The 27,530-nt window shown below is 49.5% G+C and overlaps 12 protein-coding genes across 12 annotated transcripts; 5 read left to right on the forward strand and 7 right to left on the reverse strand.

The window, feature by feature from the left end:
• Positions 1–28: 28 nt before the first annotated feature.
• On the forward strand, positions 29–1,212 carry N7511_009129 (H(+)-transporting V1 sector ATPase subunit D; the record flags this gene model as incomplete). The annotated part of the gene is made up of 8 exons (XM_057131506.1): positions 29–43; positions 98–210; positions 273–283; positions 343–668; positions 721–769; positions 821–830; positions 889–929; positions 977–1,212. 8 exons carry the CDS (start codon positions 29–31, stop codon positions 1,210–1,212), a joined length of 801 nt encoding a protein of 266 aa, XP_056979494.1.
• Positions 1,213–1,505: 293 nt separating this feature from the next.
• N7511_009130 (U1A/U2B'/SNF family RNA-binding protein) lies at positions 1,506–2,453 on the reverse strand (the record flags this gene model as incomplete). Its single annotated transcript, XM_057131507.1, has 4 exons — positions 1,506–1,900; positions 1,969–2,275; positions 2,356–2,362; positions 2,413–2,453. 4 exons carry the CDS (start codon positions 2,451–2,453, stop codon positions 1,506–1,508), a joined length of 750 nt encoding a protein of 249 aa, XP_056979495.1.
• Positions 2,454–3,129: 676 nt separating this feature from the next.
• N7511_009131 (uncharacterized protein) lies at positions 3,130–4,016 on the reverse strand (the record flags this gene model as incomplete). Its single annotated transcript, XM_057131508.1, has 3 exons — positions 3,130–3,606; positions 3,665–3,768; positions 3,830–4,016. 3 exons carry the CDS (start codon positions 4,014–4,016, stop codon positions 3,130–3,132), a joined length of 768 nt encoding a protein of 255 aa, XP_056979496.1.
• An 889-nt stretch (positions 4,017–4,905) lies between these two features.
• Positions 4,906–5,871, forward strand: N7511_009132 (CE1 family esterase; the record flags this gene model as incomplete). Its single annotated transcript, XM_057131509.1, has 1 exon — positions 4,906–5,871. One exon carries the CDS (start codon positions 4,906–4,908, stop codon positions 5,869–5,871), a length of 966 nt encoding a protein of 321 aa, XP_056979497.1.
• Positions 5,872–6,456: 585 nt separating this feature from the next.
• Positions 6,457–10,366, reverse strand: N7511_009133 (tubulin-specific chaperone D; the record flags this gene model as incomplete). The annotated part of the gene is made up of 6 exons (XM_057131510.1): positions 6,457–6,594; positions 6,662–6,827; positions 6,891–7,235; positions 7,286–7,568; positions 7,624–10,126; positions 10,196–10,366. The coding sequence occupies 6 exons, from the start codon at positions 10,364–10,366 to the stop codon at positions 6,457–6,459; spliced, it is 3,606 nt and encodes a 1,201-aa protein (XP_056979498.1).
• A 234-nt stretch (positions 10,367–10,600) lies between these two features.
• N7511_009134 (MATE family efflux transporter) lies at positions 10,601–12,095 on the reverse strand (the record flags this gene model as incomplete). The annotated part of the gene is made up of 2 exons (XM_057131511.1): positions 10,601–11,410; positions 11,466–12,095. The coding sequence occupies 2 exons, from the start codon at positions 12,093–12,095 to the stop codon at positions 10,601–10,603; spliced, it is 1,440 nt and encodes a 479-aa protein (XP_056979499.1).
• Positions 12,096–12,489: 394 nt separating this feature from the next.
• On the reverse strand, positions 12,490–14,159 carry N7511_009135 (uncharacterized protein; the record flags this gene model as incomplete). The annotated part of the gene is made up of 2 exons (XM_057131512.1): positions 12,490–13,980; positions 14,085–14,159. 2 exons carry the CDS (start codon positions 14,157–14,159, stop codon positions 12,490–12,492), a joined length of 1,566 nt encoding a protein of 521 aa, XP_056979500.1.
• Positions 14,160–15,468: 1,309 nt separating this feature from the next.
• Positions 15,469–19,277, reverse strand: pkcA (protein kinase c; the record flags this gene model as incomplete). The annotated part of the gene is made up of 10 exons (XM_057131513.1): positions 15,469–15,530; positions 15,587–15,992; positions 16,047–16,248; positions 16,308–16,860; positions 16,919–17,045; positions 17,082–17,350; positions 17,409–17,804; positions 17,854–18,432; positions 18,495–18,764; positions 18,866–19,277. 10 exons carry the CDS (start codon positions 19,275–19,277, stop codon positions 15,469–15,471), a joined length of 3,276 nt encoding a protein of 1,091 aa, XP_056979501.1.
• A 2,077-nt stretch (positions 19,278–21,354) lies between these two features.
• N7511_009137 (pyridoxal phosphate-dependent aminotransferase) lies at positions 21,355–22,668 on the forward strand (the record flags this gene model as incomplete). The annotated part of the gene is made up of 1 exon (XM_057131514.1): positions 21,355–22,668. The coding sequence occupies one exon, from the start codon at positions 21,355–21,357 to the stop codon at positions 22,666–22,668; it is 1,314 nt and encodes a 437-aa protein (XP_056979502.1).
• Positions 22,669–22,926: 258 nt separating this feature from the next.
• On the reverse strand, positions 22,927–24,327 carry N7511_009138 (serine/threonine-protein phosphatase; the record flags this gene model as incomplete). The annotated part of the gene is made up of 3 exons (XM_057131515.1): positions 22,927–22,929; positions 22,989–24,258; positions 24,311–24,327. 3 exons carry the CDS (start codon positions 24,325–24,327, stop codon positions 22,927–22,929), a joined length of 1,290 nt encoding a protein of 429 aa, XP_056979503.1.
• A 441-nt stretch (positions 24,328–24,768) lies between these two features.
• On the forward strand, positions 24,769–25,194 carry N7511_009139 (uncharacterized protein; the record flags this gene model as incomplete). Its single annotated transcript, XM_057131516.1, has 1 exon — positions 24,769–25,194. The coding sequence occupies one exon, from the start codon at positions 24,769–24,771 to the stop codon at positions 25,192–25,194; it is 426 nt and encodes a 141-aa protein (XP_056979504.1).
• An 879-nt stretch (positions 25,195–26,073) lies between these two features.
• alg3 (dolichyl-P-Man:Man(5)GlcNAc(2)-PP-dolichol alpha-1,3-mannosyltransferase) lies at positions 26,074–27,453 on the forward strand (the record flags this gene model as incomplete). The annotated part of the gene is given in 4 exon segments (XM_057131517.1): positions 26,074–26,200; positions 26,269–26,630; positions 26,647–26,793; positions 26,857–27,453. The coding sequence occupies 4 exon segments, from the start codon at positions 26,074–26,076 to the stop codon at positions 27,451–27,453; spliced, it is 1,233 nt and encodes a 410-aa protein (XP_056979505.1).
• Between the last annotated feature and the right edge of the window lie 77 nt (positions 27,454–27,530).

Genomic DNA, 27,530 nt, shown 5'->3' on the forward strand with positions numbered 1-27,530 from the left:
TTGTGCTTTTGTGTTGAGAGTTACAGTCATGTCGGGTGCCGTAGTAAGTCTATGTGAGACTGGTGTCCTCCAATCACCCTATCTGACAGATTTCTAGGGCCGTGAGGCCGTATTCCCGACTCGCCAGTCCCTGGGGTTGATGAAGAGCAAGCTGAAAGGGGCTGAGATTGGACACAGTTTGCTGAAGAGAAAGAGTGAAGCTTTAACAAAGTACTGCCTGTCCATTTCCCCTGTCTATTTGGCTGTATGCTGACTCTCGATCTCTATAACAGACGTTTCCGAGGTATGCTGTACCGACACATTCCCGTTCCCCCGCCTTACATAGTCGCTAATCCTCGACAGAAATCACACGCCGTATCGATGAGGCCAAGCAAAAGATGGGCAGGGTCATGCAAATTGCTGCCTTCTCCCTCGCTGAAGTGAGCTACGCCGTTGGAGGCGATATCGGATACCAGATCCAGGAGTCCGCCAAGCAGGCCCGATTCCGCGTGCGAGCCAAGCACGAGAACGTCTCTGGTGTCTTCCTGCCGCAATTTGAGAGTTATACGCAGGAGGGTGTCAATGATTTTGGTCTGACCGGTCTAGGCAAGGGTGGACAGCAGATCCAACGCTGCCGGGAGACCTATGCGCGAGCTGTGGAGACATTGGTGGAACTGGCAAGTTTGCAGGTATGGATTAGACTAAGCTACGGATTGGAATATTGCTCACCGATTACGACAGACTGCTTTCTTGATTCTGGATGAGGTTATCAAGGTTGTCAACCGACGAGGTAAGTTATATGCAACCATTGTGCCTCATAGAAACTAACCTTTGCCTATAGTAAATGCGATGTAAGATGATTTTTTGATATTGAAGATGAACTATCATCCTGATACTAATATATCACAGCGAGCATGTTATTATCCCCCGAACTGAGAACACCATCAAATGTTTGTATCGATTCCTCCGCTTGGATATCACTGGCTAACTTCCCAAGACATTAACTCTGAGCTCGATGAGTTGGACCGTGAGGAATTCTACCGTCTCAAGAAGGTGTCGAACAAGAAGCAGAGAGACGTCGCTGCAGCAGATGCCGAGATCCTCGCAGCTCGTGAAAAGGCAGCGGCACAGCAAGCAGAAAACCCAGAACAAAAGTCCATCCTAACCCAAGTAGATGAGGCAGAGCCGACAGACGTTCTAGGAGAGCAGGAAGACAACGATGTCATTTTCTAGGCCCTGGGCTGCGTTTCATTGTGCTTCTTACAGATACTCTTTACTCGTCAGCTTTTTTGTCTTTCAGCAGTGACATGTACCACTTCGTGCCTATATCTTAGCCCATGGCTTCCTACGTTTTTTTTACTTAGGAAGTATTCAATTTCATGTGATACACAACCTTGATGCATTGCGATAGCAAGAGAGCCAGGCTAATTCTCTCTGTATTCCTACCACACATGTTGAAGACGAGACCTTCCAAACGCCAAAAAGAACGAGACAGGGATATTTTGTAGGATGCAACACGCCAACGACTACTGGCGCTGGTAAGTGACGCGAATCGGCTTGCCCTGTTCGCCCATGGGCATACCAGATGTAGCCTCCTTCGCGGTAATTGCTCCAGTCTCGTCCTGGTACTCGACGAAAGCGATTCCCTTTCGGCCAGGCACCATTCTGACTTCCTGGAATCCTTCGAACCGACCAAAGATAGCAGATAGGCCCTCCTCGCTCGCCTCGTCGGGCAACTCCCGCAAGAACAGAATCTTGTTGGGTGGTAGGTACTCGTCCGGAACGACTGCGGTTGTAGCACCAGAAGTCGGCTTGAGACCGGCTCCCTTGGTTGTCTTGGCTGGGCGTGCGGATTCGGCTGGGGCGGCAGGACGCTTGAGTTTCTTCTGCGCTTCGAGTGCTTCTTGGGCTTGCTTGCGCTCTGTGTATATTTGTCATTAGCATCTCCCTGGACATTCCATTCTGGTCGGGCAAATCCGGCTGACGCACCTTTCTCGGCCATGCGCCTCCGCTTGTGAGCCTCTAGCTCGTCGGCGCCGCCTTCGCGCTGGACCGTCGCATCACTTCTTGTCTTAGCGTAGTCCAGGACCATGGGCTTATCGAAAATATCGAAGCCATTGATTTCCTCAATAGCACGGGTAGCAGAGTCGACGTTGTCAAAGACGACAAAGGCCTGGCCCTTGGCCTTGAGATTCCTCTTTGCGATGATCTCTAGAATGGTGCCATATTCTGAGAAAATCTCCTCCAGAGCGACTTTCATTTGCTCCAGTTTGATTGTTTCATCGAGATTCTTGACCTAGTGGGTTTGCAGCTGTCGTTAGTGAGTGCTCAAGCGGGATCGGAATGCTGATAGCAGGGGAGGAACAGGATGCGCACGTATACTCTGGGAGATTGGTTAGCATAGACTTCGGTAGATGGTGAAGAAATACTCACGTGGAATTGGCAGGAATGCCAGCTGCAGAGACGGCTGCCATGGTTGCGACAGTTGGAGCTCTGGGGGGCAGCGAGACTGAGCTTCGGCGTGAGTGAAGGCGGCGAGATGAGGGAGAGGGGAAGTTTTGGGTTATGAAGCCCTTGTGGGCCGCATAATACATGAACTAGCATCATTGGTCTAGTGGTAGAATTCGTCGTTGCCATCGACGAGGCCCGTGTTCGATTCACGGATGATGCACATCTTTTTTGCTCTTTTCTCATCTTTCTTTTTCTTTCATTCTTTCATTTGTCTTTTTATCTTGTTATGCTCCTAATTGGTTGGCAATCTAAAGAATTGAACAGTTGATGCATCGCTAATTGTCAAGCTTTTGCATTATCTCCTTCTATCCTACACTCTGTCCGAACTACACCGCGAGGATTGGTGGTCCTCGTTGCCCTCAAACGCTTCAAGTGGTGGTTGTTTCATCGCACCCTCAGCACTTTTTGATCGAGAATGCCGGTGTGAATGCTGGAGTGAATGCTGGAGTGAATGCCGGAGTGACTTCATTGAGGACTGAGCTTGTATTTCACTCGCAGAAGAACGATGGATAAGAGGGCGAATGGATGGTAGGCAGGAAGCAATTATAGCGACAGACGCTTCAGTAAGACTCCAGATCAGTGCAGTCGAGATAGTATCCAGCAAATCGCGGTATCCGTTTGAGCTCCCTGGATAATGATTCAGTTATTCCGTTCTTTTTGCGGGCTAATGCGAGACAAACCATAGGTGAAGTATAACAACACAATCATTCGCGTGATGCCAATAGCAGTCGACAACGATCCTAGTAAGAACACCAAAAGCACACTGATCTTCTTGGAAATGGTGAGTTGCAGCTGCCAAACCAGTGGCACAGGGAACAACAGGAGCACTAGATCTGTGACCACGTCCGCAATGGCATAGCCAGACCATGATATCTCAGCTTGGACACAGTGTCGCCGATGCGACCAGGCAAGATATTGCAGACTCCAATTTCGAACATGGCACTGGAGAGCGGAGGTAATAAGAAATGATATCGCTAATAGTGCACATATGGCGATCATAGTAAGTGAGGCGATATTGAATGTCACACCACGGAAGATTCGCCTATATGCCAATAACACGCTGATTTTGATGACGCCAAATGCAACCTTCTCAACGATGCTATAGCCGAGAACAATCTGATTTGAGTTGATCAGTATCCATTGGCAACTCACAGCCTCGGCGTTGAAAACATACCTGTTCAGCAATCTCATCCCGAGGTCCTCGCATGATAGTATTGTGATGAGGCGCATCAGGACTCGCTGGCTCCGAATGGGCCCCCAAAGCCCCCAGGGCAGCACCTATGATATTGTTATTCACTCGGTCGCTATCGGATCAAAGGCCGGGCCAGTTCGGGCTTACCGGAGATATTGGTGATGCCTAAGCCCCATACCAGCACCACCGAAACTAGAACCATCCAGTCATCCTCCTTGAGAGAGACGCCAAGCTTGCGCCTTGAATAGAACCGTGATCCTACAGCAAGTGAGGCGAGGGTGGGAAGAAGTACACCCACAGCTATCACACTATGGGGGTGAAGGTCAAGTAGCATGGCGGGACAGTAGTTGCATGATAAGTTTACGGCCAAGCAGAGAGGGTTATCTTTTATTCACTGAAGATATAAGCGCCCGGCTATTCAAAATGCCAATTTCGACTTGCGAAGATCACCCGCTTTATCCAACGTCAGCATGTCGGATCTGTGCTTCTCACATGGAACCATGCGTAAATGCAGCATGCCGGGCCATTGGGGGCCGTTCTCGGCCCGTGTGGTACATGTAGATCCTTGAAGCGTGCATTTGCCAGAAACCGGTTTGTTGAGGAGCATGTTTGAGAGCATGGAGGTAGGCATAAGTCATTGTATCATTTATTATAGTCTAGTTAAGGTTGTGCCCCCAAGTAGTTTAAAAGTTGACCAAATAAGTTACCTACTGTAGAGAACATTGAGCGCAGATATTAGGGAGAAAATAAGCCGCGCGAGATAAGCCATGGCGAGTGTCTTAGCGTGTGTGTGGCATTAACTTCAACTACTACAGTAGTATACCGTACAGTGCATACAGGGGCACACCGCGTGGGTCGCACCTACAGTAGTTAGCCCCCTTCAGCATTACTGTAAAGTCTTTGCAGGCGATCAGCAAGGCGCGGCTCACATTTCACTCAAAAATAGCGAATCATTGAGCTTCTGCATGTCAAATGCCAAGAGACTTAAAGGGGATGGTGTGTGTATCCAGCCCCCATCAAGGGGGCCACTAATGTCTTGGACTTGCAGGTTAGGGCCAATGTTCCCGATTGGGCAACACGTCCAAAAAGTGCAGATCTCGCCAATCGGTTCCCCAAAATAATGGGGCTCTGTTCTGAGACTTGGAACTAAAAATGTTCATATAAATCAGCCGACACCCCCCCCCCCCCCCCCCCCTGCACGTTTTGTCACACCAACCATCACGATGCAGATCGCATTCCTCTTGTCCCTTACAGCCCTTGCAGGCATCAGCACCGCTCAATCGGCAGGCTGCAGCAAAGATATACCCTCCAAATTCCCAACCCCGGGATCGAGCACGAGTCTCAAGCTCCCAGGCTCCGACCGCCAATACAGGTTATACATCCCAACCAGCTATGACAAAAACACCCCAACGCCGCTCTATTTCTCCTTCCATGGCGCCAGCCGAGACATGCTGGAAGAGGAAGAGCTCTCGCAATTCTCCAACCCAGAGTTCAACCCCGACGGAATTGCCATCTACCCAGATAGCAAGAATGGATACTGGCTCTCCAACCCCAGTGCCGACACATCACGTCCCAACGATCTGGACTTCACCAACGATCTCCTAGATCACATGGAAGAGAAACTCTGCATCGACACAAACAGAGTTTACTCAGCAGGCAAATCCAACGGCGGTGGGTTCACCGGCGTAATCGCTTGCAATGCCACCGTCGGAAGCCGATTCGCCGCTTTTGCCGCTGTCAGTGGTGCATGGTACGACACTGACGATATTGAAGGCGTGGGGCCTTGCGCGCCTGCAAAGCGCGCCGAGGGATATCCTTTCCTTGAGTTCCATGGCACGACAGATACCACGGCGCCCATTGACGGGAATACAAAGAAGACTCCCAAGTTGCCTGTCATTGATATTCTGCAAGGCTGGGCTGGTCGAAATGGATGCGGTGCGAAGGCCCAATGGGCGAGGAATGAGACTGTGTTTGAAAGCCCGCTTGTCAAGCATGCTTCTTGGGATTGTGGTGGCAAGAAGGGTATTGTGCAGCATTATCGGGAGGGTCAGAATGGTCATTGTTGGCCTAGTACTGTTACTAATGATGACTATAAGCGTCTGGCCAGTCAGTGTCCTCTTGGGAAGTATGTCTTCAATGCCACGGAGTACATTTTCGACTTCTTTGCTGACTACCGTCTGGATGCGTGAGTTCTATCTCATCACCACGACGGGGTCGGTAAGCACTTGTTGTTCTCGGTATTGACTGCAAGGACATATAATTTGTGAACAAAAGACGGCTGTTTATAATGGATCAAGAATATATCCTGAATATAGATGTATTGAGATATCGATGCAAAGGAGAGTCATGAATTCAAGCTAGGAGTATGCTTTTCACGTACGGATAAAATTATAAGTAATATCTCCATGCGAATGCACATAGTTGATTGATTAATATCAAGCGTCCTTTCTATGCAACTATACACTTCTCTTGTTGAGGTATAAGTCCGAACCCAATAAGTGGAGTTGCTTCTTGATTGAATGGTCAAGTCTTCGGTTTTAATACCTTTGGACCCCTTCTAATATTATTGTTACGGAAATCACGGCTCGTCATTGCGGGCCGTTCCTTAACCAGACTGAGGCGACTGTGCGGCTGAAATTAATCAGTGATCAAGGGCAAGTACTCAATAGCCCCCGTGTATGATTATGCAATTTAAATTGAACTTAAGGGAACGGTATTTGGCTTTGTAACAAGATTATGACCCAATATCCAATGGCATTACTTATTTCTTTATTTTAATTTAATTGAGCAAGAATAGCCCGCAGACTCTCAACCTGCGGCTTTAATTCCTTTGGCGGAGCAGACCAGTCCTCGAACTTGGTAATTTCAGTGTCTGTCACAACAAACAGATACTCCGCAGCACTGGACCGAATCTGAAGAAGCCGGTACATTAGTATCAAGGATCAAAAAGAAAAGAAAAAAAGGAGGGAGTGTAAATACCCTTGGAAAAGGATGCAGGAGCAGCCCCGTCATTTTCTTCAGAACATCAGCTCGCAGAGAATCGATTCTTGTTAATGTAGCATATACTTTGACGGCCGCTTCCAATCGAGCCATATTGGCCGATCTGAGATGTGATTTTTGGATAAGGATGAAGAGTTTGCGGAAACTGCGTTGGAAGTTGCATGTTAGAGAATAATTAAGCATAAGTAACACGAAGTGAAGAACGGACCTTGGATCTGTGCCTTCAGGGATGGCAGGGATATAGCTATCAATCAAGAAAGCGACAAATTCCACAGCAGGGATGGCAAAGCGATCATCTTGGAGATTGTCACTCAACACTGTAGACATATCATGGAGGAAAGTCATCAAAATTTCCAGTCGCCGTACTTCTGACTGATTGTCCAGAAACTGCGACAATGCTAACCGAGATGCTCGGACAAGACCTTCCGCGCCTGATATAGTAGATGTAGCAAATCCCTGCAACAGGGGAAGACGAATCCAGTCAATGCTTTGCAAGGTTAGCAGCTGGGCAAAGTACTCCTGTGATGAGACGTGACTGAAGTGTTCAAATTTCCTGTATCCAATTAGTGGAAATTTCAAAACATCATAGGACCAAAACTTTACATTTCCAATGGGGGAAGATCCACAGCTGACTCCCAGAATTCTTGGAGACAAAGCCACGCATGGAGCCTGACCTTGTCTAACTTCTCCGATGCAAGACGGCATAGATTGCCGACTAGATTTTGGACTAAGGGTGAGCGTAATGCGGATCCTGATTCTCTTTTCAAAAGTATGGCCGCTGCTTGGATTGCTTCCACTCGGATAAGAGATCCAATATCACCTCTTCGGTCAGTGGTGTAGTCATTTAAGAATCCGAGGAAGCTGGCTGAAACTGTATCAGTCGTACCTGAGGTATTGTTAGCTCTAACAGTAAATGTTCAGATCAGAGCGAGATAACCTACCCATGTATGGCAGAATACTGGTAGCCAGGCATTTAACAGCAGCCACTCGTTTTTCAATGAGTTCCTCTTTCCCGGTGTAGCGAAGAATTTCAGTGACAATATTTTCTTGGAGATCGGTTTGTCCTTCTAGCTGCTTGAAGACCGCACCGAGAGCCAAAATTTGACCCCGACCAGTTGGCAGTCGCCATGAGTTATGAAGATGAGAGAACCAAATCCGGACAGTTTCTTCTTGCTTCGATGTCGATAGAAGAGGGAAAAGTTGCGATAACGCAGTTGAAGACGTTTCGATTGAAGTATCATCGCTTCGGGATGCACACACGGACAGAATTTGGAGTGTGCGATCGAGAAGCGCCTCAGAGGGACGTATCAGACTGATCGTAGTTGTAGATCGAGAAAGCGAGGAGATCAAGCATGATGATGCCTCTGCTGTTAATTCCGGGCGTGAAGTCTGGAATGTCAAGTCATCGTCTGTAGGTCCTGACGAAGAACCGAAAATCTCCCAGACCTTGGCCACTCGAGAGGATACCTCCCTAGCTTCTTCGGTATCTCTTGTCTCCACTGAACCCTCCCAATGAGCAGTGAATGCATCAACTGTAGCCGCGATCGACAACAGACATCCGTGTCGTGATTCCACGTCACTGCGAGAAGTACCAGCGAACCTTTGCAGCAAACGATCTAGAACTAACTGCATAGTCTTGTATAGCTCCTGAGTACTCAGTGTTCCAATAGACTTTGCAGCATGTCTTCTAGACTCGGCGTCTGGTGAGCCAATACCCCTCCAGCCCACCAAAGCATCCAGCAGGGGACTCCAGTAAATCTGATCTAGAGATGCCGTTGCTTTAGCCACATCAATCATAGCACGAGAACGACGGGCAACAGCATGGTAATCAACCACCTGCACAAGTGGAATGCCTTCGGCGATGGTATTAGGATGACGACCAATCAACTCCTGCAAAGCAGCTGAAGAACCACGACGTATATTCCCGGATGGATCGACACAAGCTGCACAGACAAGTTCCACGGCTAATTTCTGCAGAACATCGACTTCCTTCTGGCCGGATGGCGATGCCACTACTTGGGACTGAAGTGCCAGCAGCTCGGGCGTGGTATACTTCCGGGACAAAGCCCAGACACCGAAGCAGGCAGCATCTCGTACTCCCGTGCCCACAGAACTGCCGGTGGACGATCTCTGTTCGAAGCATAATCCGGATACAAGGGACTGGAGAACTTCCGGAAGTTGATGGATTGGAGGTGCGCGGCGGAAGAGCAAATGTGATAGTGTGAGGATCAGTCCTTGCCATCGCTGAGCATCGACAGCACTTAGATTGCACTTGAGGGTGTGTGCCCCAATCTTCCGAGCTTCAGAGGGCACAATTAGAGAACCATCATCTTTCTCATATAGGATGTTTTCTCCAAGCGACCCAACGACCGCCTCAATGACTTCAGTTCCCATTTCTGCGTCCAATTTCAAGGTGATAATACTGAGTGCTTTGCTCGCCGCAAATCGCACGGGAGTGTCTTTATCAGCCAGCGAGACCAGAAAATGATCGATCGAATCTTCCAAAATAGTAGACAGGTTATCATCCGAGATGCGGCCATCGCCACGCTCACTCAAAGACAAAGCCATGACCGTGAAATTGCGAAGAATCTTAACCACAATCTTCCTAGCTGAAGCTGAAGCTTGAATGGTTGCAGATACTGCAGACTGCCCTTGAGATACGCTGAGAGTCTGCTGGAAAATATAATTGATCAAAGGAGCAAGATCATCCACATGTCCTGATGCACCCAGACGGGCAATGAACGTGAGAACACCAATGCAACCATAGACAGAAGGCGACTCAGCCTCCTCCGAGGGCCGAATAGCAGCAAAAGCCCAGTTCGTCAGGCCAATGAGGACCCCAAGAGCTTGCATATCTCCACGTAAAGCAAACCGAGCCAAAAGCGCCGTGGCAGCTTCTCTTTCTTTACCAGATGCACTGATATAATGCAATGACAACGAAAGAAGAGACCTCGCAATCATAGGCGCCTCAACAGGCAGCCAATTTAAGCCCTGTAAATTGTCATATGGCACAGGGATATCGTCAGAAGATAACGAAGAAAGATCAAACGGAGCAAGCAGCAGATGCGAAAGCCAAACCAGCATCACGTAGCGCTCTTCCCACATCAACCGCAGCCGCTCGGAGTCAACCATATCCTCAATGTTTAACGCTTGCACAGAATCCCATTGAATGAAGGCTCGCAACATCGATTCAAGGTACTTAGGTTCGTTGTTTAGAAACCGGCTGATGACTTTGACACCGCGGACTTTGCAGAACGTGTACAAGAGTCTGCAAATAGCTCTCGGAAGAGGATAAAGAGCTCCAATCTGAGACTGACGCGGTGAAGCCGTACCATACTGGCTGCGGTGCTTGATCAGATATGCCAGAAAAGCGTCCACTAAAGGGGATAGCAGCTTCTGCAAGTGTGGATCTAGGAGTTGGGGCCATTCTTGGAATGGTTCAAGCTGTGGGAAGTATCAACATATGCAATCCAGGGAATAATCGAGGGTTGTTTTGTGGTTGGGGCATCTTACGAGGCTGACAAGTTTCTCGGTCTTTGTTACCTGTGCCCATTTGCGTGGGGTGCGGAGGGGTGTGCCATTTTGTGATCTCCACAATAGCGAAGGGAGTTTTGCTGAGAACTCGGCCACTAAGTCGCCGGATGCGCGTTGCAGCTTTACATCTCGATCCTCGGCGGCATCCATCGTGGGCGATTGAGTGATGCAGTGTTCTTGAAGAGCGCGTGTTGGGAATAGCGTCAACGGCGGGCCGGGTCATGTGACAGGTCCATTACAGTATACGAACAGCACAGCTCAGGGAGAAACAAGACAATTGAAATGGTTGATTGTATTACACATTCTGTTGCGAGATACTTTTGATTGGGAGACTCAGTGCTATATCATCATGATTGTATACCTTACGCCCATGCTCGGTACTATTTATTCATCTTCCATACGCTCCACCGCTTCTCTCGATGCCTTGGCCCAGTCAGCCATCTTCCAGAAGTAAAAGCCCTCGATCGCGACAATGATAGATTGTCCAATCAAGATTCCACACCAGAGGCCAAAAATGCTCCAGTTCAACCAAAATGCGAAAACGATGCCCAATGGCAACCCCACGAGGTAATAGATTGAGAGCTGCACGTAGCTGCCCAAATCAGGCCGCCCAACAGCTCGCAGCAAGCTATTGAGTGAGGTAGCCACGGCATCAGGAATCTGAAGAACGGCACCCAATGGAAGCAAAAAGTAGATCAAATGCCAGACTTCGCCAATGTCGCTGAACAGGCCAGGGATCACACCCCGGAGAGCAAGGACAATGACCATATTCATTAAGCCAGCACCAAGACCAGTGAAGACCAAAACTGTAGCTGCTCTTGTTGCACGGTCGATAAGGCCTGCTCCTACAAGATACGCGATGTGCGTTCCACCAGCGATGGCAATGGAAAAGGAGACTTGGAATGCGAAGTCGGATAGAGTAGAGATAGCAGCTTGGGCAGCAAGCTCAGTTTCTCCGAGGTGAGACGAGATGAGAGTCATGAACTCCCAAGCGAGAACCTCGGCTTCGATCATCAACCAACTCGGGATGGCGAGGTTCAACATTGGACCCCAGCCGCGCCAGACTTCGACAGAGATAGGGTGCCAGCACTCTGAGCCTCTAATGAAGATGACGTAGAGTGCTAGGAAGACTGGAAGAAGACTATTAGCAATGGCGACCGAGATTGGAGCACCGATGAAGCCCCATTGTAACTTCTGCGGAGGAACAGTCAGTAAATGAAGCAGATGAGTGATATATCGCACCACATACCCAGACAAACAGCCAGCCCATAAAGATGTTAAGCGTAGAGCAAACTAAAAGGACCACCAAACTAGCACCGAATAAACCCTGCGCCTGGAAGAATCGCTTTCCAGACTCAAAGCAGGCATACCCAGGAGCTCCGAAGATAGCGATTTTGAGGTACAATCCCGCGAGAACAGCAGTTTCATGAGATTCAACTGGGAGAACCAGCATGAACAGGCGATCGGCATTGTACCATATGACCCCGATTGGGACGATGAGAACGAGCATGAAGAGTGTTAAGCGTTGAACATGTAGGCCGACCATTTTCAGATTTCCCGAACCATATGCCTGCGGGCATAAAGTATCGAGGCATGTTGCAAGGCCTTGGAACACGAAGTATCCAGTGATTTGGGCGGTCATGTTAGCCAAGCTCACGGCCCCGATTTCCCGTTTCCCCAGATGGCCCACCATGAAAATGCTGGACCCGGTCAATGCATGTTGAAGCAGGAGTGCGACCATCAACGGAGCTGTGTATCGCGAGATAATCTTCAATTCTTGTTGCCATCCTGCCTTTTTTGTCCTGTTGGCTGCTTCAGGGTCGACATCGCGCAACAACGGGGACGATTCGGTGGTCCCATGTTGGTTTTCCGAGATCATCATGAAAGAGTTTTTAGGGTGCGGACTTTCCTTTCCGTTCAACGCAATATATTCTCTTTGACCCCAGATGATGGCTCATTGAGAGTTCTTGAAAAAGAACGAAGAAGTGAAAAACAGGTTCTCATCTGCATAAGAAAAAGAACTGAATTAACAAATCAGTCCTTGCAGTCGGTCGTGGAAACCACTGCCCCATAGCAGCATGCTCCACTGCCGTGCAGCTCCGGTAAACCTATCATCCACAGCAAAAATCTACACTTGCGCACGCCATCCAAGCGCCCGTTAAACACGCTCGATGGCGAAATTTCCAAAAATTATTGACCAAGAGTACAATTTCTTGATGTTCAGATGCAGTTCAAGAAGTCGAGTCCCCGGGGTTCCTCTGAAACCACAGAACTTATTGGTCGTTGTCCGAGAAGTATCCAGAATCACCATTGGGACCAGGAGCATGCGCTACCCATGCAGATTTGTAGTTTTCAGCGAGCTTGACCATGGTATCCCTGATGTGTCTAATGAGAATTGCAAGAAACATGGCACCCCAGACATCGCGATTCATGTCTGAAAGATCCATGTACATGAGAAGGTTGATTCCCGAAGAGGAGCTGTCGCCCGGTGGCTTAGTTCCTTTATCTGCAGACGGTGGATTGGCATCTGGAGGCTGAGGAGTGGTGTCAAGCGTGACCACAGAAACAATAGGTCCGGTTACGAAGAAGCCTACCAGGGCTGGCCAGTAGCTGTCGGTAGCGGGAGAGAGCAGGATATGATTCTTGAACTCGGTTGCTCGGCTCTGCAATCTCTTATAGAACTTGGTGATGGCTTCCTGGGAGTCCTCTTTCTCCGTTTTGGTGTAAATTACGTGCATGGGGATATTGTCGGGCGCGATTGAAAGCCCCGCGTCGATTACTGCCCAGCGGAGATATTTCTCGATTGTTCTCTTGATAAAGGGCTCAGACGGAGAACGGAGAACATTACAAAAGTCTCTCACGTGGCCGCAAACTTGCAAGAGTTCTTGGAAAGCTCGGATTGCATAGAACTCAGAGCTCTTGTGAGCCCCAAGGACAAAATCGCCTTCTTTGAGTTTGTTTCTGTGGTTTTCTGCGTCCTCATCATCATCTGCAGCAAAGAACAACTTTTCCGGTAAGGTCATAAAATCCTTTTGCCAATGACGAGGAATCGAGGCCTTCTTGGAACAGGCGTGAAGCCGAGCGGCAAGCGCTTGTTCCTGTGGCCCTAAGTCAGGATTGATGGGCAGATCTTCCGGCTCAAGTTGACGCTTTCCTCTTCTCCTAGGTTGTATGTCCAAGAGTTGATTGCGTTCGTACTTTGGAACAAAGAAAATGTCATCCTCACTATCATGTTCGGTGTATTCTGTGTCCGAGGCCTTCTTCCTCCTTTTGTTATTCTTGCGTCGAGGGTTGGGATCCTTGAACGAAGGGTCCAGAGGATTCTTCTTCCCACGCTTGGGGGTTGGTGATGGCGGCGGATCCTCCTCACTTGAGGCAGGAGAAGAGGATTCACTCGGATTGAAGTTACTAATATCCGAATCACTGAGGTCTGCTTCAGTATCGCCACCAGCCTCGACATCGGGGTCTTTAGTTCGCTTGCGCTTGTTGATGATATCTGAGAAATCGAGTTGCTTGACATGTGCGACTGGTTTCTCAGGCTCCAAGTCATCGTCGGACGGTGGGTCTGGTTTCTGGATAGACTCAGCTGGCGACTCAGGCTTCGCTTCGTGGTCGGATAGCGACTTTAATTCCTCGATTTTCACCGCTGCTGAGTCGGGCTTCACCTCGTCTTCGACAACCGAGTCCTGCTTCTGAACTTGCTCAGTTTGTGATTCATGTATCGTATTTTCGACTGGCGAGACCGAGTTCTGACTCGAAGTATCCTGATAGAAAAACGAGTAAGTTGAGCGTAAATGAAACAAGAAAGAAGACAGGCAAGAGAAATAGAAGCGAAAGAACCATGATTGAATGTAATTATCAGACTTACCAGATTCTCTTCACCATTACTCTTAGCAATGATTAATGGCTCGTTTGCCACGGGGGCGGAGCTTTCCTGCCCCATGAGATGATGAGTTTGAGATGTATAAAGAATGCGATGAGAAACTGCAGCTACTTCCGGTAAGCTTGTCTATGGAAGAAAATGGAAAGAAGAAAATGAAGAAAAAGGAAGGGAAGAGAAAGGAGAAGAAGAGAGAGGACGAGGGACAATAAGCAGGAAAAAGCGGAATAATAGGAACAGGCACGTCAAAAGGCGTATCATGAAAGGTCCGAAATATAGGATCAACCCAGTCAATAAGAGTCGAGATCTCCCACAAGAAGTGTCTGATATCAGGCTCGTAAGTTCAAGTATCAACTCAGCACGGAGGAGATCCAAATTCCTAGCTGTCAGGAAAGTCGATGGGATCGTTGTTTCGGTCTGGGCGTGCACAACGTTCTTTGTTGTTCGAAGACGGGGTTTGTTTGTTGACCGAGGGTGGACTTTCTTTGTTGCTCGGAGGTACAGTATCAAGGGGACTCGAGGCTCGCGGGCATCAGCAAAGAAGGTACCTGAGTCGTGATGCCACGAAGGCTTTGACAAAAGAAGTCTATTTTGGGAACAAAGAATGAAGATTGAGGGCCGTCCAGTGGAAATGAGAAGGTGTAGAAGAAGACGGAGAGGAGAAGAAGGAGACGGGGAAGAACTTGGAAGGCATCGAGAAACAGTAAGCCAACGAGAGATCGGAGGGTAAAGGAAGGACCCTAAATTACTTTCCTGTCTGGGAGCAGGTGAAAACTGCAACTTAACTACATAAAACACATCGCAGTTAGAATGGATATCGTATTTGCAACTCCATAGGTGCGGCCATTAGAACACAAGACGCATAAAGCGTAGCTCCAGGTCCTACGCCATCTTCATAGATCTTCAAACGTCGTCATTTCTCATACTCTCATACTTGGACTATAACTCCCCCTTAAGTCCACAACCCCCTCCTTTTTGGACATTTGACTGTCCGACATAAAATAGAGTCATAAACCCGACCAGTCGGAAAAGAAACACATTGGAACTGAAAAGAACTCGACAGCAAAGAAAAGAAAGAATAGAGCAAGCAATTTAGATAGGCATGAAAAGGAAACTGACAAAGCAAGCAACCTAGAGGTTTCATTAACCATGGTATCCGAACAAAGCATATCAAGCGGACAGGCGTTCACACCGGCACTTAATACGAAACTGCAATTGGGTATGTTGGAGCAATTTGAAGAGAAAGAAGTGCTGGGAAGGGCGGGTGACCCGCGGCGCCCTGAAGAAACCGGCCGTCTCGGCATTAAACCCCTCCTTTAACGTATCTTCACAGGGATCCAAGTGAATATTCATCATTGTGGTCTTGGCCAGATTAGGCGAAGTCGGCAGTGTAGGAGAAGCCGCGGAATTCTTCCTGCATGGCTTGAGAAAGCACTAAATGAAACAGTCAGCTAGGGCTCAGATGTAGACGAAAGGGGATAAAATCTTACCAGATTGCACAGGGGTCAAGACGGGAGTCACACTGGTGAACTCCTGGTCGAAGTTGCTGGTATCAGTGGGGCTGCTAATTGTGGGGATGAAAGGCGGAGGGACCCGCTTGTGGTAGATATCATCCCAGTTGATGTTGCGGAAGAAGGCGTGGGACATGACTTCCTGGGCATCGGTGGGACCAGAACCGAGACGCAACTCGGGCTCGCGAGTCAACAGCTTCTGCAGGATTGATACGGAGTCGCGGGGCATGTGGATGGGGTAGAGAGGCTCATCAGCGAGAATGGCATCGTAGATCTCATCTTCATCTTCACCACGGAAAGGAGATTGCTGCAAGAGCATCTGATAGATAAGAACACCAAATGCCCACCAATCGACAGCCCGTCCATACTTCTTGTCCAGTAGAATCTAGAAAGCGTCAATAAATCGGGTCTCAAAGAGAGTTACTTTGAAAATGCTTACCTCGGGACCCATGAATTCAGGTGTACCACAGAAGGTGCTGGTCGTGCAACCGTACCACATGTTCTCCTTGCAGAGACCATAATCAGCAATCTTAATATGACCATCAAGGGTCAGAAGAATGTTGTCGAGCTTCAAATCACGGTAAATGACACCATTCTCATGGAAGTACTTGAGCGCCAAACAGACTTCGGCGGCATAGAATCTGGGATATTTGAGTCAGCAAATTTCGAATTTTCAAGCTCATACCCGGGAATGACATACTGTGCTCTCTTGAGACCGAATTGGCCACGTTGAATGTGCAGCATAAGATCACCACCACTGATGTACTCCATGACGAAGTAGACACGAGTTTCAGTCTGGAAACAAGCGTGCAAGTTGAGGAGGAATGGGTGACGTTCCTTGTTTGCAATTAGGAACACACGTTTCTCGGACTTAGTGCTCTCCACTTCATCGTTTTCAATGATGAACTCCTTCTTCAGGACCTTGATGGCGTACAGCTTGCGGCTGCTCTTGGTTTCAGCCAGCATGACCTTTCCGAAGTTACCCTTTCCGAGAACAGCAAGGAAATTGAAATGATCCAATCCAATACGAGCCTTGGCCTGTGTCAGGGCAGCATCATCCTTAGCAGGCGGTGCAACTTGTTGGGGCATCTGTTGCTGCATGGGCTGTGGCGGCGGTGCCATCGGATAAGGTTGAGCCTTTTGCATAGCCTGAGGCGGGGGCTGCTGCGGGAAGTTGGCATAAGCAGATGGATCATAGTGGGCATGCTGGGGCTGCTGAGGTGCTTGAGGTGGCATTGGACGGTTCATTTCAGCTATAATCCAAATATTAGTACCATAGTTCCAACCCCGAAAAAGATAGGTAATGCATACTCGGGGTTTGCTGGGGGCTACGCATGCCAGTAGCGGCGGCGGCGGCAGCGGCGGCGGCGGAAGGTCCCGTAGGGGATTTCGGAGGCAACTGTTGGCGCTGTGCGGCCTGTGCAGAAGCTGTTGGTGACTGTGGTGTCATGAAGGAGTTAGTGGCTGCGCTTACCGCTTCGGCGGAGGGTTGTCTGGGAATAGCCCCGTAGGGGCCTTCCATCGGTTTTTGGGGGTAGGAGAGGGCAGCATTGTCTTGAGGGGGCTGCGGCGGACCGCTTGGTCGAAGGGTGCGATTGCTTAGACCGGAACTGACAGAGGCAGACTTGTTGTGATTCTTGGCGCGAATCAATGTCTCGAGAATTTGGTTGGCCGCTTCCATCGACATGCCACAGAAATCGGGTACAAGGTGAGTGCAGTGAGCGTGACATGTAAGGTCGCACTCTATATGAGAAATATTAATATTTAACAAGCCAATGATGAATCCTCGTAGAGTGCTTACCAGAGCATCGCTTTGCATTCTTACGACCAAATGGCAGCAAGTAACCACAGTGGCAACACCAGTTGGCGGAGATGTTGGAGAAACCTTCGAAACGATGGGGGATGCGGTGGTTGATTTTCTCTTCGTCCGGGTCGGTCTCGTAGTTGGCCTTGCTAATACACTTGGTGACAACCTTGGAGTAGCACTTCTTGTGACAGGTGTACTTGCAATCTGCACATTGCATGCCGGCAGCGTACTTGAGGAATTCTCCACAAAGCGCACAGCGCATGATGTTGTAGAATTGCTGCGTAACGAATTTGTGACCTTGCTTTTCGTGAACCTCTTCTTTCTTTTGACGCACGGCACCTTGACGGTTGAGACCAATGTCGAAGGGACGGCGGTCCTTCAATTGTTTAGCTGTCCAAAATTAGTATATAAAAGACTCGGCGGATAAAACTCGTCTCACCGAAGCTCATCTGCAGCTGAATCCGTCCAACGGGTTCCAGAGCAAACCACGCATCGATCGTCACAGTTGGAGGCACATTCGAAACCTCTCCGCCGTGGTGGCCACCTTGACCAGAGGTACCTGGCCGTGCAGAGCCGGGGGCTTGGGAAGCTCCCTGGGGAGAGCCAGGGTGGTCATTGCGAGGTGATCCACCATCAGCCATCTTATCGGCGGATACCCAACCAGCTGTGTTGAGTTCGGTCTCAATCTTCTTACGACGCATCTCCTCTGCGATATCAGAAATTCGAATCCAAATCATACCGATGGGGGTCGGGCGGTCTCCCGACTTGTCGTAAACGGTCAATTCAATCTCGTTGGCCTTGTCGATATCCATGGAGAATGCCTCGTCCAGCCATCTATCGTTTCGTGTCGCTTTTGTCTTACCCTTGACGGTGTCTTCGACCTTGACGACCACATATGTCTCCGGACCTCGGGAGAATCGAGAGCTAGCGGCATGATCAACATCCTTGACTGCGGTGATGCGCATCGTCAGTAGACCGGTCAGAGGCTTGCGCATGTTCGGGACGCTTAAACTCTCGTCTGTGCCACTAGTTAGTACCTCGGAACCAACAACATTTCCAAGCTTGTAGTGTCTTGCATACCATCGGGCGAATCGGCGGTAGGATCAATATCAACGTGAAGATCCTCATAGCGCTTCAAAGCTTGCTTTAATAGCTGGATCTTTTGGTTGCTCTCAATGCGACGGCCCTCGGCATCGGCGCGACTCTTTCGGTCACCTTCGTCCTGGTACAAGCGCACCATCTTCTCAATACCGGCCTTGTATTGTTTCTCGACACTCAGCTTGAACTCCAGTTGGGACAACATGAGTTGAATCTTCGGCCCGAGGTATGCAGTGTCATATTTGATAAGATCTGAGACATCGTTATTCATGTCAGCATTCCAATCAATTTTAAGCTTAACGCAACATTTTTGAGGGGTCCCAGTTTATATCTCGGAACATAACCTGACGCACCTAGCTTCGTGTAGTTTGGCCTGGCCTTTGGGATCGGAGCGTAAGGTCGGGGGTCAGCGAATGGAGCGCCGGACGGCATCGACCCAGCGCCACCCTGAGCATAGTTGCGGCCATCACCATAGTCGCCTTCGCCAGCGTATCCGGAGGAGTCCTTTGGTGGGGGCGCCGGACCCCCATGCGGGTGACGCTGGCCAGGTGAGCCAGCCTCCTGCTGCATGTGACGAATCTGCAGCTCTCTCATTTTCTCCTCCAAATAAGCGATATTCTTGCGGCCATCGCGGATGTTGGCGTCGACTCTCTGCTGTACGAGGGGGTTGTCGGTCGACTGCCGCATGTTACTGGCAGCAGTGATGAGGGCCTTCTCCCGCTCGATCTTGTGGGCGACCGAGGCGATCAGCTCGTCCCCGTCCATGATGGCTGAGGATGTAGAGCGAGGTCGAGAATGGGTGTTGTGGGTTGGGAGAGGGATTCGCGGGGCTGTTGTTGACAAGGGGCGCAACGGGCACGGGTAATGCCACTTCGGAAAATGTGAGACAATCTGCCCGCAATGATCGCCCACTTCACCTGCACCAGGTTGGGAAGGGTTTCTAGGGCTTTCGAAAAGAGATCAAGTAAGGTGACAGAGAAGAGTTTATCCGCATCCCCCATTTCAGACCATTTCCAAGGAGTCCAGCCCACAGTCGGTCAACCGTGGCGAAAAGTGTATTACAGTTGACAGCTCCGGGCACGTGAAGGCCTCTTTTGTCTGATCTTTCACTGCAGCGGTCTGGGTTTGACTTGCTTCATGTCTCTGACGGTCCCTGACAAGAGATCTTATTTGTGTGGTTGCACTTATTGCCCGGGTTCTACTGTACAGACTGGGCACCCGATCAGCCATCGCCCATACATCAGTCACCGCTTCACACTATCAATCAATCCAATGACGATTGTCCTATCTAACCCCCCTTACCGCATACATGATGAGGGGCATTTCCCTGATCAGTTTAGGTCTTGAATTTAGCTGGGCATTCTTCTGTCTTTTTGCCGGAACCACCGACTCATTGATGTCACTTGTCTCATATCTCGGGTGCACTTCAAACAGCCAGCTTTCAGGTTAATTTTCAGATGAGTTCTTTTTTCACCTTTCAATGGGGCACAAAGTCTTTTGTCAGATCCTGCTTTCATGATGAGACCAACTAGTTTGAATTTAGCCCCCGGTCATCAGTAGTATCGAGCCCGGTATAAGAGGTAGGGCGCTGGAGTGAGCCCACTCCAGAGGTCCAGATTTCCCAATTTCCAGATCAATACCATGTGCCAATGTCAATTCGATATCAACACACGACTATTGGACTGGCCATCAGAGGTGAATCTCGGATGCAAGCCCCAATTCGGGTGGGACTGTAGATCAGGGATCACGGATCTCCATAGGGCTGGGAGGTGACTTGTGGAAGATACTTGGGTCTTGGAATGTTTCATGGTGTTTGCTTGTCACAGATAGTCCACTGTCTCCTGAATCATTTGCACCATACCTTGCATTATTCCCGATGAATAGCCTCATATCAAGAACAAGGTGGTGAGCAAGTAAAACAAGTAGCAGCTGCACACTCGCAGTCCCTCTGGTACCGAATTCACGCTAATCCAGATTAGTATCATGCTCTTAGGATTTCGTTTCCATCTAGCTTACAGTCTGACATCTGTCCTACCCAATCTCATACCGTATTGCCTCCCGCTTAATAAGATATGGCATTGGGAGTGCCCTTGTTCAAGCCATGCGTACCTCAGCAGTCATATGATTCAATTTCCGTGGTTCTTATTTCATGGTGACCGACAGAATAGCATCACATTCGGGACAGAACATCGGGATTGTTAATGCAGATTTGCTGAACTCATATTAGAGAAAAGAGATAGTAGTGCCATCTTAAAGCATCCTATGACCGTTTTGAGATAGACCTATCCAGACTTTCAACCCAGGAAGCAGAGGCCTGGAGATTCTACACTGTACTGTATAGATAAGGCGGTGGTCCAATCACATGCAGCCGTAGAGGGTCTTGGAACATCCTTCCTGCTCGGATTGTATAGAGAAATCATGGTGTCGGAAATTAGCCTGACAGATTGAGACAAGAATCTGGTCTCTACTAGCGATCTCAGGCTATGACTTGAAAGTTGAGGAAGCCAACATGTCAAGGCCCCAATAATTGGTTGACGGGTAATTTACCAGTTTAGGACTTCCACAAGACTACAGCCGTGGATCGCATCACCGAGCATAATCCAAAAGCTTCTCGAGTAATAGCACTGAGTGATCAGCTCTTTTCAACACGAATATCGATCTCCAGAATTCCACCTTGGCTGGGAATAGCCGAATGGGACAGGTATATAACTTGCAAATCGAAATGACATAGTAACTCCGGAAAGTCTATGACTCCTCCATGCCCCTTGTCTTGTCTTGTCTTATTCTACCTGAATCCCACTCTTTGGCTTTTATATTAAATTCCCCTTTCAATAACAACAATATGGCACATTCAATGGACACTGTCGTGTCTCGTCGGGCACATGAGGCATCTATAGCTGTGTCCAAGAACCTCATGTGGGACGTGCTTAGCAATCCATGGTGTCCATCAACGAACCCAGATGGATATGTCAACGTTGGAGTGGCAGAGAATTCCCTCATGCACGATCAGCTGTTGGGTTTCATCAATAAGAAGCTCGACCTTCCCGCTAAATACCTCACATACAACGACGGAGGATCAGGGTCAGTGAGACTCAAGCGAGCACTATCGCAGTTCCTCAATCGATATTTACATCCCGCAATACCCCTAGATTCCAAACATATAATAGTGACGAACGGGGTCTCTTCCGCAATCGAACATGTCTCTTGGGCATTCACAGACCCCGGCGAAGGAATCCTTCTAGGCAGACCGTTCTATGGAACGTTCATACCAGATATGTCCTTGCGACCCGGCGCAGTGGTCATTCCTGTCAACTTTGGAGACTGTGATCCGTTCAGCATGGAGGCAGTTGACAGGTACGAGGAAGCTCTGTTGGACTTCCAACGGACAACAAACCAGAAAGTCAAAGCACTGATGCTTTGCCATCCTCACAACCCTCTTGGGCGTTGTTATTCCCAAAACGTGATCATCAAAATGATGCATCTCTGCCAACGGCACAACATGCATCTCATCAGCGATGAGATATACGCTCTCTCAGTCTGGGAGAATACCGTAGATGAGCAAGAGCATCCACCCGTCGAATTTCATTCGACTCTGTCGATCAAGTTAAACGGGGTCATTGACCCGCGGCTTGTTCACGTACTATGGGGCATGAGCAAGGACTTCGGTGCAAATGGACTTCGAGTTGGGGTCATCATATCGCAGTCCAATAATGTCTTCCATGAAGCGTTGAAAGGGATCTCGCTGTATTCCTACGCATCTGGAGTCTCTGACTACTTGGCCTCACTTGTGCTGGAAGATGTGAAATTTGTTGATGAATATTTACATCAGAATCGGGAGAAGCTATCGAATTCTTACACGTGTGCAGTTCAGTATATCAGAAAGCATGATATTGAATATGCACAAGGCTGCAACGCAGCGTTCTTTCTATGGGTCAACTTAGGAAAGAAGTACAGCCAGCTGCACCCCGAGCAGAATACTGAAGACATCAGTGACAAAGTCATGCAAGTCTTGTTGAGGGAAAAAGTGTTTTTGGCCAGCGGTGATTTGTTCGGATCGGAGCAGCCTGGATGGTTTAGGATTGTCTTCTCCCAGCCGCGGGATTATTTGATGGAGGCTTTACGGAGGATCACAGATGCGCTTGCGCTTGAAGATTAGAGAGGACTCTCTGATACTCCATAACCCAGCCTCTTCGGTTTCTTAATCCAATGATTCTGGGTCGCGCAGTACATATGTTCAGCTCGTTTGGATATTTATGTTGAAGGTGCAACAAGACCGAAAATGAAGTGTGATGAAGTGCGAGTATAGAAATATTCATAGATGATCATTAATTATCATCACGTACCAACACCAGGACGCAAAATGCAACTTCCAAAAGAACCCTATAAAACGAAAAAACGAGTGCATTCGGTGGTATCACTAGACAATATCAGTAAATGGAGCCAAACAGTAGAAAAGAAAAGACAGAAGCTACTTACCAAGAAATAATCAGCGACGGGTTTCTTTGCAGGCATGCCCCTGGTATCCTGGGCCGCAGCTTCAAACACACGGTACCTCCTTCCGGGGCTGACCACTGTATTCTGCACAGCCAGTCCATTGCTCCGGCCATATTCACCGTTACTGCGAGCAACAGTCCCGCCACCACTAGCGTCCTCGCCCAGTTCAAGGATAGCAGCAACGTTACCGCACCGGTAGCAGTAGTTCGGTGCAGACCAAACAGTGACAATACCACCATCAAACATCTCTTTATAACCCTCCATAACAAGTTGGTGGGCACGCGCAACGAGAGAGAGTCCATTGAGGTGGTTGAATTGTTTAACGATATCACCACCAAAGAGGAAACCAGCACCACGAGGACTCAAACCCCACCCCTCGATCTCATCCGGATCAGACCAGAGAAGATCACACATGGCACCTTCATGCGGCACCTCTTGCTTGCGGTCGATCAGTCGAATCTTGTCGACGGAGTCGATGAGCGGTGATAATCCACCGTGCACGCAAAGCACCGCACCAGTCTGACTGGTTGTGGCACTTCCATTTACATCGCTACTTGCACCTGTCCCTGGTGCACCGGTTCGTGATGGCGCGCCAGCCTGACCCGGGGCGGCAGAAATATCGCGTGGCGGGGAGATATTTCGGGAATCTGTAGATGCATCTGAGGAGGAACGCTGACGAGGGCGGTAAGTACTCCCGGTCACTTCGCCTCTAGAGTTGAGTACTTCTGTTTCTAACTCGCTGTCGTCGATGGACATTGAGGATTGTGGGATGTTAGAGGAGGTGGGTTCAAGCTCGGAGCTCGCGCCGAGGACGATAGCGCCGAGGGCCAGATAATCGAAGACCTCGCAGCAGTAGCGCCAGACGTTGGCGCTGCCGTATTTGCGGATGCATTCGTCGTAGAAGCCGTATACGGTTGTGATTTGGCGCGACTCGTGGTTGCCGCGGATGAGAGTCATGCGGTCGGGGTATCGGACTTTCAGGCAAAGGAGTAACAGGAAGGATTCAAGGGAATAAAAGCCTCGATCGACGAAATCGCCCATGAATAGATAGTTTGTATCGGGGACGTCGCCGCCGACGCGGAATAGTTCCATCAGGTCGTGGAACTGGCCGTGGATGTCGCCGCAGATGGTGACGGGAGCGTCGACAGAAACGACATTGCCTTCTTCTATCAGGAGCTCGCGCGCTTTGTAGCACAATTCGCGAACTTGGCTTTCGGGGATCAGGCGGCAGGCCCGCAGCTGCTCGATCGCCCTGTCAGACACGATTAGTGGGATCAACGACGGGACACGGGGGAGAGGCGTACCGGTCCAGGTCGCTCATCTTTTTAAGGGTGGAGGGGCGAAGGAGCGGAGGAGCGGAGCTTAGGAGGGGAGGTAGAATGGGTATCAAGAATCAAAACCCCCTCGCAAAACAAGAAGTTCAAATGGGCTCAATCGGAGCTTGCAAGATGCATCGTCGCGCGCAGAGAAGAGCCTTGAGGCGGAACATCCAATCACGCGGGCCCCAGATAAGATTAGATGTCCGCGCTGTCTCTTTCTCTTCTTCTAGTCTCACCACCGCCATTGACTCTCTTGTCTGCTGGTCAATCGAGGCAATTCCACTCTGATATCCAATTGTCTTCCTATTGACCTCGTTTGCTACTCGATTGTCCCTATATCCTGAGGTCCTCCGATGGCCTAAAAAATTTCCAACCGGCCACGCCCACCTCACCTTCAATTCCCCTCGATAGTCGTCATAGACACCCCTTCTACCTCCTACACAATGCCTCCTCATCTTCATCCCAAATCTCGGTCGACTATGGGCCTGTTCGCCGGCACCCTGCTTGCATCCCTCGTGGTGGTTGGCGTGCCGCACGTCTTCCCCTGTCCGGCCCCACGACGCACCTTTGCCGACTCAGAAATGACTATCACAGCCGACGGGCAACAAGTACCACGCATCAGACGGAGAAGGCGGAAGGAGATTGAGATGGACCCCGAAGCCGGTCGTCCGGCTCTTCCGACACCAGCTGGTCCGGTGGACGAGGAGGTCTCGACGTTCCTCCAGATGCAAGAAGAGGCCGAGACCCTCTCACATATCAATCGGGAATGTCCTGTGCCCAAGCCGAAGGGTGTGCTGGGTCAATTGCTTGGATTCCGCGATGTCCAAGCGAATGTTCAGCCCAGCAGCATGTCGGAGGGAGATCGATAATTGCTCAGCACGCTCCCTGACTTTTGCATCTTGTTTCTTACCTTGTTTAATGATACCATGGACTGTAACAATACGCATCGATTGGATTGGATTGGATTGATGGGCGCTGGAGGAAAGACCATGCTCGAGGTCCCGAGCTAGACCTACTTGCCGTCACAAAAGTCTCCCTACACCACCTCTCGACAGCTCAAAGGCCGGTTTTCGACCTTATTTGTCTCAACAATTTTACACATACAGAGATATTTTCTAAAATGTTTTATTAAACGTATCAAAAAATACTGTTTGACTGGGTAAGGCGAATCGGGAACGGGGAAGAGCTGCAGCAGGACTGCTTCCGTAGCTCCAGGGACAGCTACTGTAGATGGGTCGTCGATTCCACTGCTTTAGAGTCACATCACAAGCACTAGTATCATTTCCCAGGGATGGCCCCAAATTCTCGTCTTCCTTGCCCATACTCTTCTTGGACTTGGCGACATGCGTGATATAGTGCTTAAACGCGTGGAAACCACTCAGTGTTTGCTCGGTGTATTCTTTCAGGGCTTTGTGCGCCTCTTCTCTGCTTTCATACGTTTAGTATGCAGCACTCGCATTGATACTTGTAGGAGCAGGGAGGGTTGAAACTTAGACACTCGGGGTACATGATTTCCGTAGGGACTACTAGCAGACTCAAGTACTCTAAGTGAGCTGCTACCTATGTATTCTCTCCAGTGAGCCGTATAAAACAATTCCCACATTGAAAATAGATAGGAATGCATCCCAAGTGACTTACTACCAAAGTGTTTTTCCACAGTATAATACTACAATGCCCAAGAGGAGTACGTACGTATACTAGCGGACCAACTCCGGCCACCTTGAACATTCCCCTGTCAACATCTCGCCATGGCGTTAACAGCCAAAAACTTCGCCTACGACGTGCTCACCAACCCAAGACATACAAGATGGATAGCACCACTCCTAGTTCTCGGCGACGCATTCCTCTGCGCCCTCATCATCTGGAAGATCGCATGTAAGACCGCGTCCAGCCGTCGCGTCCATTGCAAAGCACAATTTGGCTAACCACAACCCTGCCGCCAGATACTGAGATCGATTGGACCACATATATGCAACAGATCTCACTATACATCTCCGGCGAACGCGATTACACCTTAATCAAAGGCTCGACAGGCCCGCTCGTCTACCCCGCCGCCCACGTATACATCTACACCCTCCTCTTCCACCTCACAGATGGAGGTCGCGATATTCTGCTCGGCCAAGCGCTGTTTGCTGTGCTGTATTTGGCGACCTTGATTGTCGTCGTTGCTTGCTACAGGCAGACCGGAGCACCCCCATATCTCTTCCCGCTGCTTGCGCTGTCAAAACGGCTTCATAGTATCTTCGTCTTGCGCATGTTCAATGATGGGGCTGCTACGTTTGCTATGTGGGTTGCTATTTACCCTGTGTCTGCGACGCAAGTGGACGGCTGGGATTGCGGTGTGGTCTTTCGGCGTGGCCATCAAAATGACACTTGTATTGTTTGTGCCGGCCATCGCGATTCTTACTCTTCTCAGCTTGGGGCTGGCGCGCAGTATTTCGCTCGGAGTTATGGCGGTGCTGATTCAGGTTGGTTCTGCCTTAACGATATCTATTGGCCACGGAAACATTGACTAACATGGAGAATTATAGGGCCTCCTCGCCGTCCCCTTCCTACAAACCAACGCTACAAGCTACCTCTCTCGGGCATTTGAGCTCTCCCGGCAGTTCTTGTTCAAATGGACAGTCAATTGGCGCTTCATAGGCGAAGAAACCTTCCTCTCAAGGGAATTCTCATTGGGTCTGATCGTACTGCATATATCCTTGCTGGCTATCTTCGTCGGAACATGGCTGAAACCATCTGGCGTGAATATGTTCCGTTTCCTTAGGGATACTCTCCGAGGACGCCAACAGACAGTTGCCCTGTCCAAACCATTCATTATGACCGTGATGTTGAGCTCACTGGCCATCGGTTTGGTTTGCGCCAGGTCCTTGCATTATCAATTCTTTGCGTATCTCGCTTGGGCCACTCCGTTCCTTCTCTGGCGCGCAGGTCTGCATCCCATTTTGATATATATCGTGTGGGCACTGCAAGAATGGGCGTGGAACGTTTTCCCCAGCACCAACGCAAGCTCGGCTGTGGTGGTCTTGTCGCTTGCAATTCAGGTCTTGGGCGTATATTTCAATGGGTCAGGCGAGGCAGAAGTAAAGAGTGACAAGCGTGGCCGCAGTAAGGCACAAGTCCAATGAAGAAAAGTTTCGGCCCCGGTTCATAACCGCGGCGTACATATTTTAGACCCCGTCCTGGTAGCCCGAAACCCCAATTG

This window comes from Penicillium nucicola, assembly GCF_028828085.1.
Source record: "Penicillium nucicola strain IBT 29836 chromosome Unknown utg000010l, whole genome shotgun sequence".
NCBI classification, from domain to species: domain Eukaryota; kingdom Fungi; phylum Ascomycota; class Eurotiomycetes; order Eurotiales; family Aspergillaceae; genus Penicillium; species Penicillium nucicola.